Genomic DNA, 21,035 nt, shown 5'->3' with positions numbered 1-21,035 from the left:
TCCTTCTCTGTTACAATATTGCTGCTATACTTGAAATCTGTATTGATTTCTTCACATATTTCTGTGTATTTCTGTACTATGTTACATGTTCTTTTGGTTGTCTATTTTTCTTTTTTTAATGATGAAATTAAAATATTTTTTAAACTTCAAACAGGTAGATGTTCCTATCTTTCTGCACATATCAGTTATACTGCAACTCTTATGTAAGATCAAAAGCTGGTACGTGCATCTCTTGAAGTTTCCATTGTAGCAGCAGTCTTGATATCTGAGCTGTTCCTGAGAATTCAAGGGTATTCCCAGACTGAGGACAAAAAGACAAATGGAGAGATGAGCAGTCAGTTTTTGTTGATCAGCTTGATTCATTGCATACTTTGTTTCGGAGAGATGCTGCAGAGGCATTGCTTGGATGTGAAAAGACTGTCATTGAATTCAGGAAGACCATACTGCAAAGAGCTGCATAGGAATAAAGCACTGATATGAAAGGTTGATAAATGGTGAGGCAACGCAGTATATTTGCAGAGCAGGAGGCTAGTGGGTTGCTTGACAGAGAGATGATATTTAGGAAGTAGGTTGTTGAGCTCTCAAATGTCTTGGGCTTTTTATAATAAGATGTCTTGGACCAAGTCACAAGAATATTCAGGGCAGATGTGCTGCTTTCTATGATGCTAAAATATTTGTAAGGTGGCTTTGGTCTGTTTTTCTTTTTTTTTCCCCAATATCTTGCAGAGCTGAGAAACTTAAAAGTGCAACTAGAAAAAGATTATTTCTATGGATGTCAGCTTGGGGTTGGTGTGGTATTACCCTGTCTGCATACTGATCTATGTACACAAACAGTTTGGATCCAGTCACAAACCAATTTGTCACATCTGTTAACAGGAGATGTGGTGCATGGAGGTATTAGGGAAAAGATGGTGTCGAGAGCTGAAGGTGTGGAAAAAGGATGTCAGAGTTCTGGAGAAATGGGCATATGGTAGAGCAGGGAGGCATAAAGACAGACCACAACAAAGTAAAAAGTCAGGCTCCATTAGTCTCCTGGCTAATGAGGCAAGTTGTTGCATTCCTGGAAGTACTCTTGGCAGCCTGGGTAGATCCCCTGCAATGGTTTTCCCTGGCCCTTCACCTCCTGTCCTGCCGTATCGAAGTGATGGGCTGGAGGCACCTCCTGCAGGGATGTGAGCCTGGGCAGGCAGATGCTGTAAGGCAAGCATGCAGGAAAATGCTGGTTTCTTTTTACTGGTATGTGAAATACCAGTATAAAATTGGAAGGCAGTCTTTGAATTGTACTTTCCATGCTGTTTTATTTCCCCCCATTGCTTTGAAGGTTACACTGACTCACTTTTCCTTTCTTGTAGCAGCTAGGTGAATATGCTTTTTACAAGGGAAGTAAAAAGTTGTGCTTTCTGTGCTCATTCAGCTTAGCCCCTGGCGCAACAGGATCTAAATGCTTTTAAAGAAGAAAGGAACGTGACTGGACAGAATTTTTGTCATTTGTGGTCTTTCAGAAGGCAGAGATCCAAGGGTGTGATCTTGTAGTGCTGTGGTTAACTGATGAAGGGCAATTACACAGCTAAACTTCTGACAATATGTAGAATGATGTCCTAATTTAAAATTTGGAAGAATGACAGGAAGGTGTTTTGAACAACTGTTCATTAGGTTAATGTGGTGCAAATTAATGTCATTAATGCAAAATCAAACACCAGCTATTACTATTTGTTCCCCTTTTTGAAATTATTAACAGGTGAGGTGAAGTTGCACAGTAAGGAAGCTTGTCCTCTGATTTCTTCAGGATGAAGCTGAGGCCCACAGTTGTCCTCATTTTTATGTCCCTGACACACAGTGTGTTGAAGTTGCCCGCATTTAGTAATTTGAAACTGATTGTATCAGTGATGGGTGATGATGCATGTTGCCTTTTTTCTTTACAAAGATGTGAAACAAAGAATTTTTTATGAATGTTGAGTGAAATACAAGTGTATAATAGAACTGTGTGAGTTGGTGACCTTCAAAGATGCCTTCCGTCTGACCCCCCCCCACTGCAATAGTCAGGGCCATGAGTGTGCATATATTTGTGTGTGTGTGTGTGTGTGTGTGTATATGTATACTTATATATATGATTTTGTATATATATACATGATATATACAAAACAGCAACAGTGCCATTCATTTCCCAAGCAACTTACTCTGGACTCATGTTATCTGTTACAATATACTATATGTGTATCTGGCTATTTCTTTTAATATAAACAGTTGTCACAAAATATTACTTAGCCACTCAATGGAAGCGTGTGACTTTTTTGAATTCTGCTGTCAGCTTTGATTCATCACATACTCGGAAGATATTTACTACTTACAGATTTAGTCAATTTAGGAGCATATAAGCTCAATGAGTAGAGTTCTTAATACCCTGTCTGATTTCACTTGTGATGGCTTTGATAGAACATGTTGTCTGCTGATGAGATCGGATAAAAGCTGATAAATAGAAGTGGCTAACAAGAAAATACATTCCACTTGATGGTCTGAATAGAATAAAATCTGAGACAGCATGCAGAAGGAGCCTTTGCAGCCATAGACATATTTTTCACCCTTGCGTAAACTTGCTACTATTACATAGCTGGGTAATGGGACACAATGCTCAAACAAAACTGTACTGCACTCTTTTATTACTGAGTCATAGATTTCCCAAATAATTTAAACACTTGATAAACAAATGGCATCTTTTAAATGTATTCCCTTAGGCATGTGAAGTATTGTGGCCTAAGGGTGCTTATGAGGCGTAGCACCACCTTATCCTAGGTATTTAGTGACAGGTACAATGCTACAAAGATAGCTTAATACGAATGCAGGATGATGTCCTTCCAGAAAAATATGTTTTGTTGTTGGTGGAAACAAAGAAACCCATAGATGCTTTAAATTCGTAAGAAGCACATTGGGAAACTCACAGTTTGTAAGAGCTGTGCATAGAACTTTTCTCAAAATGTGATCTTAGACATGCAGAAATCCCATCTAAGGAGTGGGTGCAAAGGTGTATTTAGAAGATAAAATAGGAAAATAAAAACATCACTGCATCTGAACTGCATTATAATTGGCATTCCTTGTTTCCTGGGACAGTGTAGTCCATGTGAATGATGCTTCCCCAGTTTTTTTTTCCATTCTGTTGTTTACAACTGTTTTGACTGAGGAGGGTGTCAATGCCAGCTCTTCCTGGTAATAAAATTAAGCCATTTTCAGTATTTTCTATTTAATGTTTAATCAGTAAACTGTCTTAGCATCTCTCCTAAACTCACAGAGAACAAAAATATAGAACAAGGAGAGAGGAAAACTATGACACTTAAAGGGACAGCAACTCGCTGTGTACTTTAAATGATTCCAAGTCATCTTAACTTGCAAAGTTGGAATCTTTGTGAGAACCTCCTTTCTATTCTCCGTGGAAATTCTCATAGCTGTAAGTCTGTCATCTATCAGGAAAGTAAATTGCTGTTTTTCCTGAAACTGTTCCAAGTTCGTGTTCTTCTGAAGCTGAATTTGACTAATAAGTCATGGTGTGATGAAGTTCTATCTATCCTTTGTCCTTTAGGGTCTCTTTGAGAGTAATGGAATAACTTTTTAAATTATCAGAGAACTTGTTTTTCTTGAACAAAGGTAACTTGGAATAAAGGCTTTGATTTTGGATTTAAGTGTAGATTTAGCTTTTCATTAATTAGAATAGCCACTGCTAATGTACTTAAGGATTGCTAATGTCTTTATAGTGTTGATGGGGTTGCCGTGCATGGAAGCAATTCCCCTATGAACAAGCCACAGTAATTGAAACTGCAACATAAAGGAAATGTGTTTTTTAGGAAATGCCCTTTTCTGTGTTTTTTTCTTTCTGTTAATAATAATAGTATGACTTAATGCTATGATATTTTTCTTGAGAGTGATTGATCATGAGTGATTGCCATTGCAACTCCATTCTTTAAAGCCTCTCCAGCATCTATACAACCTGAGCTGTAGGAATAGAGAGGGCATGAATGAAAGGAAAGAAGACAGATTTCTAGTGAAAGAAAGTAAGCCTCTTTAATGTTCCTTTTATGGCTTATTGTCAAGTCTAGTTTTAAACCTCCCATCTTCTATTTCTTTAGAGGCCTGTGGTTTTTAGTATGGAAAATAGAATTGAAAATGGTCTTTGGGTGATCAACTGCAGCTTGGGGAAGAACCAGACTTCTGGCAGCAGGGAAGGAAGTAATGATGACTTTGTGAGGAGCTGCCTTGTGTTCAGGCTCAGAGAATCTCATCTGCTGGGCACAGGAAGAATTACTGTGCTATTTCTCCCTCTTATTAACTAAAGCCAGCTCTCGGTTATCCTTAGGAGCCTGTAATAATGTGGGGTTGAGTCCATCAGGAGTTACAGAAAAGTATAAAGTTACACCAGTGCTTTTCTTCTGTTGAGGTTTTTCTTTCCAGCTGGTGTTTTTGAAGGACTGGGAGAAACGTCCCACCCCCTTTGGAAATGTCACAGTTAAACAGGCCTGCTTTCATTGAGAACATTCATATATTCAGACTAGCTCTTAATGAAAGGTAATTGTCAGCTTCTTAGCTCATAGGAGCTGGAGCTCACTGCTAAAAAATAATTGTGAATAGCTCTGTTCCTTTAAACACATGGACTGTGGAGGAGTTCACAATGTGCAAAGGCTGTCTGGAAGCACCAGATCGATACTCCCAGCTTTGCATCACTGAGCATGACAACTCCCAAGAGATTAAGGAGCTGTTACCATCAAAACTTTAATCAGTTTTTCTTCCGTTTCTGCAAGTACAGAAAAAGATGGGTGTACTTGTGAATTGTCTTGAGGATTATGCTGCATTGCTTCTGGATAAACTTCAGTGACTCTGAAGTGAGGGGAACACAGCACCAGATTATCTTGTGACAGCTGTCAAGTTTCCAAAGGTGTCTGATGAGATCTTCAAATCTTAATGCTCAATACTTTATGGATACATCCAATGTGTAATATGTCACCCTTGCTGCTGTTTCCTCCCAGTCTGGTGGTAGAAATGTGATTACACACAGAGGTGATCAAACAGCAGGTAACTGAAGCAGATAGTTGTGAATTATTAGATTTCCGTGTTAAATGTAGAACTGTGTATAACCACAGAATCAGGGTGGCTGTGGCCGGCAGGGACCTGTGGATGTCATCTGCTTCAGTCCCTGTGCTCAAGCAGGGCCGCCCAGAGTAGGCTGCTTCTTCACTAAACAGTCATTACAATGGGTGTGTATGTGTATATACTTGTATGACTATGTACATACAAATTCAGGAATATTAATCTGAAAAGAAGAGATAAGAAGAAAAAAAAACCAGAACCAACAATTGTGGAGTCCAGACTGAAGATTCAACCTTTTTCTACTCAATGTCATTCAGTTTCACACTGACTTGAAGAGCAAGTTAGGGCTTCAGCAAGAATTAGTATTTTACACAGTTAGAGTCCCAAACCTGATGGTATGCCATTACCAACTAAATGCCACAATGTTGAAGTTAAGCTGGAAGTCAATATAGAGTGTTAAAGAAAACAAAACAAAACCTTGTGGTATTGTTCATAAACAGTTGCGAGCATGGAGAATAAAGGAGTACAAGTCTCTATCCCATTAAGAGTTTTCATCAGCAGCTCATATCGAAGTGTGTCAAAGGAAGGCCATATCACTGTCCCCTTTTTTTTTTTTGGTGGAGGAGGATGCACAGATACAGTGTGGTTGTTCAGAACGTGTAGCAGTTCAATGTTGTTCAGCTGCTGAAAGCCATTGCAGTTCAGTGCAGTTGATAACATTGCTCTCAAATTTGTGTTAGTGCAATGGGTGTGTTCAGAACACAAGCAAGCAGACAACTTTAAAAATCCTAGTAAAACGTATTTGCCTGTGCTGTTTGCTAGTTGTATTACTATTACTATAGTTGTATTACTATTAATAATATGTATTAGAGGCTTACTGTTTACTGTTATTCAAGTTAGAACATCTTCTGTCTTTTGCTTAAGACTATAAAGGCAGATTTTCTTTTACTGCCTCTTCTGTTGCTTTTTTTTTTTCCCCTCTTGTTTTATTCGGAGTATAGTGGAACTAAATTGAAGCTGACTGTTCAGTATGTCTGTCTGAGGGCAGAGATTTATGATCGTTCCAGTCTGTGTGGGTATGAGTTCCAGTCCACTGTCAGGATTCACAGCAGTGAAAGATTCCTCTTTTCTTGTGGTACTCTTCACCATTATTTTGTTACTGAGGAGTATAGCATTTGAGGAAGGTCACCATCCCATATGGAAGTTGGTTCTTGAATTGCTCTTTAGGAACTTTGAAGTAATCAGGATGCTTTGGCAGAGGACTGCTTAAATAAACTATTTGTCTGATGAGCAACCGCAGCAAACATAGCAATGAGTAACATGAGTGACAGTGCCTTCATAATAGGAGATTACAGGATCTTAATGGCACCTGATTCTTTTAATTTATTACATGCCTGTGGTTAAAATACGAGAGGAATGAAACACAAATTTCTTTTTTTTTTTTTTTATAGAGAACTGGCTGTGAGGGGCACAGAGAATTTTATCTGTTTAAGCTGTGCTTTTTTTTTTTACATTGGAGAGAAAACATACTTCAAGAATGGCTATCTATAACTCAGGATTATTTAAGACCATTGATAGCACTCAAAGTTCTTTAACACAATATCAAGAAAATCTGAGTTTCTGCTTTTTGTATGATAATTCCTCTAAAAGGATTGTTTCTTGGGAAATTTTGAAACACCTAAACTACTGGTATATGTTATCTTCACGAGGCTCACTGAAGGAAGTTGCATCGTGTGCATCTGGGGAAGGTACTTGCTTCCTTAGGGGTGTGCCTGGGAATAGGCTTGAAGCTGACTACTGGCAAGTCCTCAAGTGTTAGCCACTGTAGTCAATTCCTCTGTAACTCATAAGGATCGCCCTCTTGTCCTCAGAGAGAATAGCTGGAGCTGCAGCCCCCTCCCAAGAGGTGAAGCAAAGCTTATGTCTTGTGGTGCCACCAACAATGATTTGTTTTGTACATCTTCTGCATGGTAGTTTTGGTGAATAATATTTTGTCACTTTGCTAAATATGAATGAACTTCAAATGAATTTCACCTTAATGATAAATAAGTTGCTTTAAAATGCAAGAGATAGGAACCAAGTATGTACTGTAGCCTTAAATTTACTTGCTTTCAGGTTGTGTAGTAATGTTATGGCCAAAAGTACAAATATGACAAGTAGACAGTTCCAGGGTAAGAACACATTACTTGTAGTTGTGGTTCTTAGACTAGTGAGTCTATGGAGGTATCTGAGAATTAACAGCACAGAAATTAGCTCTGAGATATTAGTAAATGACTGCCTTTTCCATTTATGATATTACCATTTGTTATTAATTTGATCATTCATTGCCATGAATGAAGTTCATCTCACTTAAAATTTATCTCCATCCTTGCTTCATGTTACAGAATTAATTGCTGGATTTCTTAGCTTGAGTAACTCTTTGTTTGCCATCTAATGTGTTTTTCCCATGTAAGAAATAGGTGACTAGCCATCTCTGGTTTGCCCCGCATCAGCAGGAGCAATTATAAAGAACGGACTGGGAAAGGTCTACAACTCCAGCACTTCACTGCTGGGTAGCTTCAGAGGCTCTAGGTAGGAAATAGCTGCTTAGTTTCTAGTTAGGCAGTATTTTCTAGATAGCATGTGTTGTCATAAACTGACAAAGATGCACTGTATGAATGTGGAGTCTAATTTTGTCACTTAGTCAAATATGACCAGACAGTACAATCTGTGGCTGAAGGCCTTGACTTTTAAGCATGTAATGCTTGCCTAGGTTCCTTGAGACAAAATGCAATAGCTGATGTTTTGGCACAGTTGTGATTTTTAAACTCAGAGTTCAGAGATGAGGGAAACCAGGGAATATTTGTTGTTTCATGTATAATCCTTCATTCTCAAAGCTAGTGCAGTGTTAATGAGGCCATTGTATTTAGTGTTTTGAATAATTTATGGTGAAATCATAATTCTCTTTCATTTTTAATGTCATTAGTATTGAAAGAAACCCTTTAATTGAGAGGAATTAGAGCAGATGCACGACTTAGTGAAGTGCAGCAAAATATTCTTTAGGTATGTGTTTATCAAGTTGGGGTAAACATGTAACTGCTTTAATTTTGGGCCTACAAAAAATGGAAAAAAGCAACTGTGAAACTCATTTTTGCAGGACAGAGACTTTTACTAGACATGACAATCTGTATATCAGTAATATTAGTCTGTTATTGGGTTCGTGATACTTGGATATTTGTGAGTACTACCAGAAATATATTAACTTCTCAGTATCTCCAATCCTCCTTTTTAAAAAATGTGGCAAGAATACATTGTATTAACGTAGCTGATATCTACTAGAAGGTAATCTGTTTACTTTCTGAAAGATACAAAAAATATCCCATTGACTTCAACAGAGTTTTGGATTATCCTTTTATTTGTTTCGTAAATGAAACAGGGAAAAGATATTTTGGTGTTTAAAAGAAGCCATGATATGCTTTGCTATGATGCTTGACTTTTTTTTTTTGGATAGCATGGTAATTTGTGGAAGTTGAGTAGTACCTTAGAATGAATAAAACTTTGTGCCTTGAAAGAGTTTTGTGTCTGTAATGTCATTCTTATAAGCAAATGATTATGATTTTTAAACTAATGATGTAAGGGAAATGAACTGGAATTATTGCATTGGTTTCCATGTGTCTTCTCTTGGTTTACACCAAAATGAGTGAGACTGGAAGAAGGTGTGATGACTTCTTGGTTATTGCTTGACTGGAAATATCAGAATGTACAATTGGAGGAGCAGTGTGGAATCCAGTGTGGAGGAGAGAGAAGGAAGATAGTCTTCCAGAGTCGTATGCTTTTCCTTATGTTCTTCTGTAAGAAGCACGAAAACACTAATTATCACCTTCAAGTGTTACTTCTACGTGTTTATTCATATAATCATCTCAGTAATGTACACCAAGACATCTTTCCAAATATATATTTGGAAATGTGTATAACACATCCTTCAAGGAGCCACTCAGTCGCCTTGATATCTTGGTACCCTTCTGAAGAAGTGGCTGATGCTACTTGACTGTAGCAAGGTGATCTGTCAGCTGCAATTGTAACCCTTGTTTGTGTGCATCCTACTCCTTTTTGTTGGTCTCTGAACTTCTGGAGAGTTCACACAAACCTCCTGGAGTCTAAAGATGTCCATAGGTGCCATTGGGGGGGAGGTAGCAGTATACATAGGCCAGCATGTCAAGAAAGAAAGCTTTCTGTTGTTTCAAAGGTTGCTTAAGCTTCTGTGCAGATGACAATATAGCTCACTAGCTTGGCTTGGAACCAAAAAGGTAATCAGCTCAGTACATCTAGGAAGTGCTGATTTAGTATATTTGTTAATGGTTTAACTCAGTCCAGCTGAGCCTCATAACTACCTCAAAGGCTCTGAATCGGCTGCTGTTGCGTATGCTCATGTTTGAACATAGTCCTCTCTGTTTCACAGAGGTAAGGTCTCTGTGAACTGAAGACAGAGTTCTGCTTTGGTTATTCATTGTAGTACAATTAGAAATTCAAATAGATATTGGCTGGATTCCTTTTCAGTCACTGGACTTTAGAAAAGGTATTTCTGTCCCACTGCAACCCTTCAAAGGTCAAAGAACTCTAATGAATCTGAGACTGCCAATAGATTGCGAGTGTTGGGAGGTGTGGCTGGAGGAAGAAAGAAGTGAAGTTTCGTGTTCAGGTGGTTCTTGACAGCCCCTGCATGTTAGTCTGCCCTTTGCTTTTGAGAGTGTATTTTCAGTTTTTAGGATTCCAGCAGCGCAAGGAATGATAATGTCTGTGTCCAGTGAAAGGTAATGTCTGGAAAAGCCACAGACTTGCTCTAAAAAGCTGCATGACAATAACCAGCAGTGGATTTCTGTTGTCTTTTAAAGTAAAGACCAAACCTTCAAACCCCGTGTGTTGCATGGTAATGGTCACTTAACAAGAAAGCCAAACATAGGCTCTTCTGTCAGCACTTCAGGAGAGTTTCATTTTCTTTTAGTTTCCTAAAACACAATGGGCTTTACCAAAATTAAAGAGGAAAAAAAAAAAAAACAACAAAAAAAAACCCAAGAACAAAACAACCAGGGGATATGCTGAAGTGGCATGTTATTATAAGTAAAAGTGAGCCTGTGTTAAGCAGGTTTTCTCTTGCATATAGCTATGTTTGAGGTTAATCGTTAGGAGATTGATATTTCATTTCTTTTGTCAAAACTAGTTAGCACAGCTCTGCAGCTGTCATGATTTTTCGCTATTGTGAAAAGCTTTGTTTTACTGTAATGCTACTTTGTGATAAACAGACCTCATTCTTGGCACATTCTTGGAAATGATTGTTGAAGGCTTTGAATCTGTGCTTGGGAAGGCACCTAATTAATGGAAAATAAGCTGTAGGAACTAATTTAGCTCAAATATAAGAAGGCATTAATAGAACACTTACACCAACATATAATTACATTCCTGCTAAGTTATTGGTAGAAGCTTATTTATGTCTCTTAGATCTATTATTATTTTTTTTTTTTTGCAAAAACTGTTGTATTAACTGTATTATGATGTTTTTGGAGGCATTAGAAAAATAATTATTGAATATTCTGTATTTCTTTATATTCTCTTCTCAAAACAAAATAAGAAATAGATATATTTAATGAGCAATATTAGTGAAATGAGCATCTAATGCAGTCAGTGGGCTTTAGTAAAGGTAAGGTAATAGCGTAATCTTACCATTTAGGTTGCTTTCTATTTGAATAAGGGAAGAAGTTTTACTTGAGAAGCGATTTGCTTCAAATTATTATGAAGTGGAAGTGTATGCAATAGAAAAGTTAGTCATTTTTCATAGTGATGTCTCATCTCCATAATAAAACACAAGGATTTTTGTCTTATTAAAATGAAATTCCCACCAGATGTTATATTATATCTTAAGTAGTAGATGAAATACTGAAACACATGTATTTGTTTTTTCCAGTCTAGAAACAGAACTGAAAAACAGTTAGGAACAGTAAGTCAAGAGATATGGATGTGTTAGTCTGAGGACTGATTTATTTATTTTTTTTTATTTTTATTAAGGTGAGGGAAGTAAGCTTTTCTTGAAACTTGCTTTCCAGAGAGAGAAGAACAAGGTTACTACTTGTGGTTGTATTGTTTTTAATTGTTCTGTTCTTTCAACCTTAGTTTTTCCTCCTAGTGTTTTTGGAAACCAGTAAAACCATTTTGAAAGCTTTCTGTATGTCGCTGTATATAATCATTTAATCATTTCATCATTTAATGTATTTTGCAGGGGATATTTAAAGTCACTAATTTGGATTTTGTATGAATCCAATTGATTCAGGCCACAGAGCAAGAAATAGAACTAACTAGAAAAGTCAATTTCAAACATTATTTTGGCATGTTGTTGTAAGCCTGTCTTTTTATAGCAATAAAAAGAAAAGGTAATGAAGGCGGATGTAGAATAAGAGTGTTTAGCTAATGACCATTACTATAAATGATTACTATTAAGATTCCTTACATATTGCTTTCTCCTGTCGTGTTGCAACTGCCAGTGGAAATTCTGGATGCTGCTTTCCTGCACAAAAGTGAACATTTTCGTGAAAATTTCAGCAAAACCAACAAAAACATTTTGTGGTAGTAGAAGAACAGGAACTGTGTTCTCTTTGAACTCCTATTATTTGATCAATTGCATGAGAGAGAAGAGGGGTAAAAGGAGACTGAAAGATAGCGTCTTCAATAAGGACGTGTGAAAATGGGTTTTGGATTGGGTATGTTGCAGTTTGGAGGCTTGCATATCTATGGATCACTTGCAATTTATATTTTATCTGGAGGTGATGAGGTAGTAAGCTGCAGTATGTTATTTGCTTGTGGCTGAGGTACCTCTGAGTCATGCCCAGAACTAAGGAAGGCTTCAGTGAGAATCTGAAATGCAACCTGTTACAGGAGCCTATGGAAATAACTGTACTGGCAGCAGTCGATATCTAATCAGGCCCTAGTGGGCAAAAAGTGAGCCTGTTATAAAACTGCATTACAGGTGGGCTGCATGAACCAAGGTAGATGCTCACTGACCCATTTGCTGGGGTCTCATTTAGCACAGGAGCTCATAAATGATGAAATTTGACAGCACGTACTCTTTTTTTCCTGCAGCTGTGAAAGATGCATTTCATAGGGCTGGGTATGACTTAAATATAAAACGCTTGCTTTATTTAGTGCTTGCAAGGCCTCAATACCAGCAGGCTGTCAGCTCTATGTAGGGATACTGTAAACTATATGTGGGCATAGAACAGAGGCAGGGCTTATTGAAACTGGGTTTTGGCCACCTAATTTTGTAGAGTCTGAGCGGTCCCTGCTGAAAAGTACAGTGAAGATGGTGTATGATATTGTCTGCAAACTGTTTTGATATTCTGACTGCTTTGCTGAAGCTAATAGTGCAATAAGAACGAATAACGTGAACTAACAGCAAGTGGAGAGAACTAATGGGAAGTTAATATGTATAAATGTAGTTGATATTTCATGCTTTGCTTTCTTATTCAGTTCATCATGTCAAACACTCAAGTACACTAATGAAGCACTGATTTCCCACAGAACTCAGTATCTGGCTAGCAACCTGTGAAATATGGATGTCTTTCTGTGGGTTGCTGGGTTGACCTGGGAGCACTCCAAGTGCTGTTGAGCTCAGGGTGGCAGTTGGGAGCCAGGTTCTCCTCCAGTGGTACGGTGACTCTTCAGGCTTTTGGTCTGCAGCCTTGTTGCTCAGGTACTGTGCTTTTGGGGTCATTTGAAGAGCTCCTGATCCTAAGCAAGGGACACAAAATGTTGATTTGTCTAGCAGCGTATAGGTGACAAGCATGTCATTCAGAAAGCATAATCTAGTTTTGATAGCTTTTGTCTATATTGATGCCAAGTAAGAACTGAAGATATAAATAACAAGTAATTGACCATATTAACAAAATGCTAGGTATGTTCTGTTTCAAACAAAATCCACTCTCAAGCCGTATTAGTAGCATTTTCTTTTCTTTTTCCGTTTAACATTTGGAGATTTTTATTTTTTTTTTTGCAGGGCCAGGATTTTTATCCATCTGTGCGGTGTGTGGGCATATCAGTGACTGTATCATCCTGAGACTTCAGGTGCTTTTTTCAAGGTTAGATGCACAGCATAGTTAGAGCTGCTTTTGGCATTTAATTTAGAAGCAGCTCTTATACAGTCAGTGAAGAGTGGGAGCAGCCTCTGAAGGGCACCTGACATAGATAGTGAGAATAACTTGAAGTGGCTGATGTGGTGCTACCTGTTAGCTACTTGGTGGTCCAAAGGATAGCTCACTTTCCTTTGTAGACCCCTCTCCTCTCTATATTGTCACTTATTAAACTTGGGTTATTCCAGTTTTGTTGTCGTTGTTTTGGCATGTGGAAGTCTTATATTTTATTTATTTATCTTTTGACAGATAATGCTGTATTTTGCCTTCAGCTTGTTTTCATGCAATCGATTTCATACTGTTTGTTGTTAATGTTGCTGCACTTAAGATAGATACCATCTCCTCAGGGCTCTGCCTGTATGTATTTCCAAGCAATGTTTTGTACATAATCCCACTGAATTGTAATTATATCTGTCAATCAAACTTGATGATTCCATTTTATTTTTCATTATGGAAGCTTTGGTAGCCTGACTGACAGGCTATAATCAGTTGAGAGGGGGGGTTATGCTCTGTCTGAGACCTGGGAAGCACCTGTGGGGCCACGGCTAAGGAATCACAGGGTTGCAAAAGGTTGAGGAAATGAGGCAGCCATGCACAGAGCAGGTAAATGGTTATTTTTGTGGTTGATGTACAGTTAAGACTCAGTGATATATAGCATCAAGAACAACATTAAGGATTAAAAGAATAGGTCACATAGCAGAAGATGTCATAATATAGCTGAATACAAGCTGGATGACCAGGCGTAGGTTCTCAGTGGTGTAGGGAGGAGGACATCTTGGGATTGCCTGCATGGTCTCTGTTCTCCTCTGGTTAGGCTGTCTACAGCATGATAACCATACACTGAGTTTCCTAATTACTAGGAGATCTAAAAGTATACATGTAAAATAGGAGTGTTAAATTAAGCTGAATAGTCACCCAGTGTACTGGAGTACTGTATCCACTTCTGGGCTCCCAAATACAAAAAAGACAAGGATCTCCATGAGAGAGTCTAGTGGAAGGCCATGAAGATGATAAAGGGCCTGGAATATCTCCCCTGTGAGGAAAAGCAAACTGGGTCTGTTCAACCTTGAGAAAAGACGACTCAGAGGGTGTCTGATTAATGTTTGTAAGTATCTTAAGTGTGGGAGTCAAACGAGCACAGCCAACTTTTCAGTGGTCTGTGGGGACAGGACAAGGGGAAGTGGCCATGAACTGGAGCATAGGAAGTTCTGCACCAATATGCTAAGGAACTCTTTTCAATGAGGGTGATGAAGCACTGGAACAGGCTGCCCACAGAGGTTTGGATTCTCCTTCTCTGGAGATATTTGAGACTCACATGGACACCTATCTGTGCAGCCTGCACAGGGGGGCTGCAAAGCAATGTAGTGGGGTTGGACTCGATCTCTGGAGGTTCTGTGATATCTGAGGCTGTGCTTATTGCACGCCTGAAGTTTTACAAAGAATCAAGGTATGCGGAGATGGTGAATATTTGGTCTACATGTGAATTTTAACACAGAAGAAAAACAGGGGACTATCTATTTCACAAGTGGAGTTCTTTGTTCTTTTTTTCTGATTTTGAGCAGGAAAGACTGGTTCACATTTGTTTCCAGGGTGTTCTGTATGTAGAAATAATTTGCAATATTAGCATGTGATTATTATAGCATATGATTGGATACTGTTGATAAATAACTTTACATAACTAAAGTTGGCACATAGTAGGAGTTCTGAAAACCATCCTAAAAAAAACCTGCCTCTGAAATGTAGTTTTATCAAATAGTTGGTACTTGATCAATGAAGTCAGTTACAATTCCTTGCATAATAGTATGTAAATTGAACTAAATTTTATGCTTTTCCCAAATAAAGAAGGCAGGTCCTAACAAATGGTGTATTTTAATTTTCTTTTGGTTGATCATGTTGTTTTCTTTTTGTGCTACTTGCTGTAAATAATGTAATTTCACAATGCTGACAGGCTATATACAAAATACTGCGGTGAAACAGGGAACTAGATTACTCTGTATATACTGACAAATCTTTTGTTAATGTGTGTTCAATAAAGTTAAAATAGCAAGTGTTATTAAACTAGGGGAAAAAACAATGAAAATTATTAATGTTCTTCTGTTTGCTGGTGTTATGCATGTGCCACAGTGCTTTTTTTTTTTCTTTCCTCTAAAAAATAGTTTTATTGAAATAAGACAGGAAGGGGAAAAGCTACAGCATACAAGTGCAGTAGCAATGAAGGTATTTGTTTGAGTGCTGTCTCAAGTTCTATGAGCACCTTTTTTTCATTTTTCAGGCAGTACAGAGAGTATTAAATGCTATTTTGCTTTCAATTAAACAGCAGCATTAAGGGTATCATAAAAGTTTAAGAATTCCAAGTCATGGACCTGGAGGTGGTATTTCAGAAATGAATTAAAGTGTTCTGTACCTTTATTTAGTAAAGTCACAATGTTGTCCTGAATTGATTGTGTAATGAATCAAATTTGAAAATATCACATAGGGGAACTATTATCTAGAGACCCTTTTGCTTGTATTGTTTCACATGAGTCTGTTAGGAAGGCACTGTTCTCTTGGAGGAGTGGGCTGCCTTTGTTTTTTCTGGACTTCAGAGAACATTCTGTGAACTCTTCAGGGAGCTGCTTGGCAGGCTGGCATGGGATAATGCCCTGAAGGGAAGAGGGACCCAAGAAAGCTTGTCAGTATTCAAGGACCATCTTCTTCACGTCCAGAAGCAGTCCATCTTGAGAGAGAGAGGAAGGCGGGCAAGAATGCCTGGACTCTTCCATGGATTATTTAGAAATTCCTGGACTTACCACAGATAGGAAGTCTATAGGTGGTGTAGGCAGGAATGAGTTACCTGGAAGGATGCGAAGAAGTAGTAGTTAGAATCAAATCTAGCAAGGGACATAAAGGGGAATGAGAAGAAATTCTACAGGTTTATCAGGGTTAAAAGGGAGGCTAAGGAAGATGTGGGCCATCTTTGAAAGGAAACTGGAGACCTGGTCACAAAAGATATGAAGAAAACTAAGGTGCTCAATGACTTCTTTGCTTCAGGCTTCACTGGCAAGGGCTCTAGTCACACTGCCCAAGCTGCAGAAAGCAGAAGTAAGAACTGGGAAAAGGAAGATGTGCTTGCTGTAAGTGAAGATCAGGTTTGCGACCATTTAAAGAATCTGAACATGCTGAAGTCCATGGGACCTGATGAGATCCATCCACAGGTTTTCAGGGAACTGGCAGGTGAAGTTGCCAAGCTCTTATCCATCATACTTCAAAGCTTGTGGCAGTCTGGTGAAAAGAGGAAACACAGCCCCAGTTTTCAAGAAGAGGAAAAAAAGATAGAGGGAGCTATGGACCAGTTGGTCTCACCTCTGTGCCTGACAAGATCATGCAGCAGATCCTCCTGAAGATCCTACTAAAGCACACAAAAAAAACAAAGATGAGGTGATGGGTGGTAGCTAACATGGCTTCAGCAAGGGCAAATAGTGCCTGACAAACTTGCTGACCTTTTTTTGATGGAGTTATGGCGTTCAATGATAAATGAAGAGCAATTGATATCATGTGCCTGAACTTGTGCAAGCTTTTGCCACTGTCCCACATGACATCCTCATCACCAAACTGGGGAGAAGTAGATTTAATGGATGGACAACTCGCTGAATGAGGAACTGGCTTAACGGTTGCTCTCAGAGTTGCAGTCAATTGCTCAGTGTCCAAATGGAGATTGGTAATGAGCAGTGTTCCTCAGAGATTAATGCTGGGACCAGTGTTGATTAACATCTTTGTAGGCATCATGGATTGTGGGTTTGAGTGCACTCTCAGCAAGGTTGCAGATGACAGCAAGCTGAGTGATGCAGGTGATATGTTAGAGGGAAGGGGTGCCATTCAGAGGTACCTGGACAGGCTTGAGAGCTGGGCCCATGCCAACCTCATGAAGTTCAATAAGGCCAAGAGCAAAGTCCTGCACTTAGCATGGGGCAATCCAAAGCACAAATACAGGCTGAGCAGAGGATGGCTTGAGAGCAGCCCTGAGGGGAAGGATTTGAGCGTCTGTTAATGCAAGACTCAATGTGAGCTGGCAGTGTGTGCTTGCGGCCCAGAAGCCCAACTGTATTCTGGGTTGCATTGAGAGAATCTTGACCAACAGATCAAGGGAAGTGATTCTGCCCCTCTTCTCTGCTCTTGCAAGGTTCCACCTGGAGTATTTCATCAGTTCTGGGGCCCCCAACACAAGGATATCAAGCTGTTGGTGTAGGTCCAGAGGAAAGCCATGGAGATGATCAGAGCGCTGGAGTGCCTCCCCTATGAGGACAGGCTGAGAGCTGGAGCTCTTCAGCCTGGAGGAAAGAAGGCTCTGAGGGGACTTTGTAGTGGCCTTCTGGTACCTGAAGGGGCCTACAGGAAAGCTGGGGAGGGACTTTTTAGGAGAACAGGTAGTAGTGACAGAACAAGGAAAAATGGCTTTAAACTGAAAGAGAGTAGATTAAGACTAGATAAAAGGAAGAAATTCTTTACTGTGAGTATGGTGAGACACTGGAACAGGTTGCCCCCTCCCTGGAGGTGTTCAAGGCTAGGCTGGATGGGACTTTGAGCAATCTGGTCTAGAGGAAGGTGTCTCTGCGTGTAGCAGGGGGTTGAAACTGGATGATCTTAAAGGTCTCTTCCAACTCAAACCATTCTGTGATTCTATGTACTTGCAGTTACTTCTGTTCTATATCGGAGCTAGATGCGCTGGCTACTAAGCTGTGGGTTCTGAGTCGCATCCCAGTGTCCTGCCACTGTGGTGTTAACACTGTGGTGTTAACCAGCCGCTGTGGTGACTCTGACAGTGTGATTTGCATGTAGCCTGGTGAAGGTAAAGCTGGTCATGTTATGGCAAAGGAGAGGCTGGGTGTCTGGGGATCCCCAATGGAGACCCGACTGTCTCCTGGAGCTGCCCTGCTCAGCTCGAAGCACCTCCGTTTCTGAGGCTGGGAGATGCCAAGCAGTTTCTCATGAGTGAAACTGAATCATCTTTAAATGGGCAGATTTGATATTTGATGTCACAGCACTAGAGCAATTTTTATAATGAATGCATTTCCCTTGCGTTAGCTACAGCATGAAAATATCTTCTCTGCCAGTTTTCTATATTGGTTTTTCTTTTTTTTATAGTATACATTGCATATTCATAGTAAACACGTGTAGATGTAAGGGTATGTCTGCTATGGTGTGATTTGTTATGATTGTGCAAGCACTTTCTTGAAATGAAGCTTGCTTGCTGGCATTTGCCATACAGACTAACTGTGGGGCAGCCAGGTTTCACCATATGCCTTCTGAATCTTCATTTTGACCTCTATGTGATTGTATGTACTGTTTCATACTGCTTTTTAGTCCTTGCTATGATTAAAAAAAAAAAAAAAAAGTAAAAACCCAGGAAGATGGTACATATAATAAATCAGTCTAGTATTTTTCCATCCTCTTCCACTCTAAGCACCTCAAAACACTTTTCCTTGATTAACTTCAACTCATTAAAAAAAAGAAAATCTGCTTTTAACCAGGCACTATAAATGGGGAATTCTTGAGGCAGTGGAGGACTCTCTCATAAAATAAAAGAAGGGATGGGTGTCCAGACTGGTTTTGTCATTACTGGTCGCACAGCTTCACCCACTGAATCGCTGCTACAGCAACGTAATTTATAATTATACGTATTTCCAAGTGTCAGGACTTCTCATTTAAAGCTTAACTCTTTAAGCTTAACTTTTAAATCCCTGTGGAAAGGAAAGGCTTTTAAAATACTTATTAAATTCTAATCTTAATCGTATTCATCATTATTAAAATTTGAAATAGGTTGAAATACTTAAGGTAAGTGAAATGAAAAAACTAATAAAGGACATGCAACACACTGGAGAAATGGAAGAATAATTGCTAAAGATTAAGAAATCTAAAATGGTCAAACACGAGAAAGCCTCCCTTTCCAAGAAGCTTTTATTTAAAAGTTTTGCAATAACTGAAAAATATAAAAAGGAATTTTAAAAATGAATCAAACATTAAGTGCAGCAGACTGGCAAGGAATATTTAAATGCATTAAAACTTAAACTTTGGTCTTCAAAAAGGATTCAGGCTATGCCAGTTAACATGGTTGTTGTCTCCTCTTTGGCAGACTGAACAACTCACTGTTTTTGTTGATACTTGTAGTGATTATTGAGATAAGGATAATAATAGTGTCTAGAAGTGCCAAGGTACTGTGGCTCAAGGCAGTAGCTTGTGCAGTCTTCTACAGGTGGAACTTTTCAAACGATGTGTAATATGAACTTGGAAGAAAAGGATCTCTTCCAGTATTTTGCTTTCTAGTTAAAAATTATAAAGATGCAATCAAAACACCGGGCTTCTATTGTATCACTTTTTTAAAACTGTGCTGGTGAATGGAAGATGCCTCAGTGTGAGTGTTGCCTGGTTTATTAGAACGTATTTGAGAACCGTTTTTCAAAATCTGGGTGGACTTCTGAGTCAGACAGAGAACTGTCATACACTAGGAACTTTGGGGGAACAGCTTTTTGTGTTGTGTACTTCAGTGTGGATCCTTGTATAATGTATCTTACTTGTATATGAGAAATTAGAATTAAGTATTTAAGAAAAAAACATTGAATTTGATCTTTTTGTTTGTTTTAGGGGTGACTTACCTTGACCACGCAGGTTCCACACTTTTCCCTGAAAGTCTACTTACAGCTTTTACAGATGACCTCAGAAACAACGTTTATAGTAAGTACGAATCAATGTTTCCATTATTCTTCTCATTATTCTTTTCACCTAAGTAGTTCAAAACTAGGCCTGCTGAGTTGTTGGAAGATAGGTTTTTCACACTGCTATAGAGCAGTTGGAAGACCAGTGATTTTAGGGAGAGGTCACATCTCTTTAGATCTCCCTTGCTTTGCTTTTTAGTGGCTGAGGACATGTCTTTGTGGTGGGATGCAGGCAAATGGGAACTGCTCTCCTGCCGTTGTCCAGGGCTGCTTTCACCCTTGTGAATCTTGCCCTTTCTAATATGTGGACAAAAGGACCTAAACATGTGGTTGTTACTGAAAGGTAGCTGCTGCTCTTTTTGCACATAGTGAGGGAAGCCAGCCTACAGGCTGCCAGAAATTGGCAGTAGATGATGGATAGTATGACAAGAGAAGTACAGAGCAGTTGTGTGGGACTAGGTTATGTAGACCCTTCGCTCTTGTGACTGTGGTCCATCATAAGCATTTTGTTTGAAAGAAAGCTTAACATAGAGTGGAGTTAGGCAGAGAATAGGTGCTAAACCTCTTCTGGTCTGCTGCAGTTTGGTACTTAGAAAAGGAATGTGAATTTGATGTGTTTGTAATTGCGCAGTATCTGGATGGAGATTTAGTTATTAAGGCTTTAGGGCAGTATAGTGCTGCCTAGTATTATTTCTTCCCTGGATGTTCTACTTAAATTCTTCAGGACATAATCATCTCTGAGAACCCCACGCTGCTAGTGCTTTTAAACAAAGACAACATCCTTTGTTTGGACGTTATTGTTATGGTGAGACACAGTTTATGTTAGAAGAGACTCATCCAGGAGAAAAAAAAATGCTTTGCAGTATTACCTATATATGCTATTAGTAGTCCCTCTGAAGTCATCAAAATTTCTTATTGTGTGTTAATATCTGTGGGCTAGATGTCCTTTTTTCTGGTTTTATGTATTCCTTTTGCTCCCTGATCCATTGAGCAAAGTGTTTCCTCATCTGGGAACTAGATATCACTCTTCAAAAGAGAACTGTGTTCATTAAAGCACCAGCATGTGCTTATCACCTGGGTGACAAGCCACAGAGAAGTTCTGGCAAAACTTCATGTCGTGCAA

General features: G+C 39.0%; 1 protein-coding gene across 1 annotated transcript in view; it reads left to right on the top strand.

Moving 5' to 3' along the window:
• Positions 1-21,035, top strand: part of MOCOS (molybdenum cofactor sulfurase) — a 205,191-nt gene that overhangs the window by 6,527 nt on the left and 177,629 nt on the right. Inside the window, exon 2 of the mRNA XM_052704240.1 lies at positions 19,842-19,931. Coding sequence (XP_052560200.1) covers positions 19,842-19,931 — 90 coding nt within the window. The remainder of the gene's footprint in view (positions 1-19,841; positions 19,932-21,035) is intronic.

This window comes from Tympanuchus pallidicinctus, unplaced genomic scaffold, assembly GCF_026119805.1.
Source record: "Tympanuchus pallidicinctus isolate F22 unplaced genomic scaffold, pur_lepc_1.0 scaffold5, whole genome shotgun sequence".
Classification (NCBI taxonomy): Eukaryota; Metazoa; Chordata; class Aves; order Galliformes; family Phasianidae; genus Tympanuchus; species Tympanuchus pallidicinctus.
Note: the sequence above shows the minus strand (reverse complement) of the source record. Positions and strands in the feature narration are given on the sequence as shown.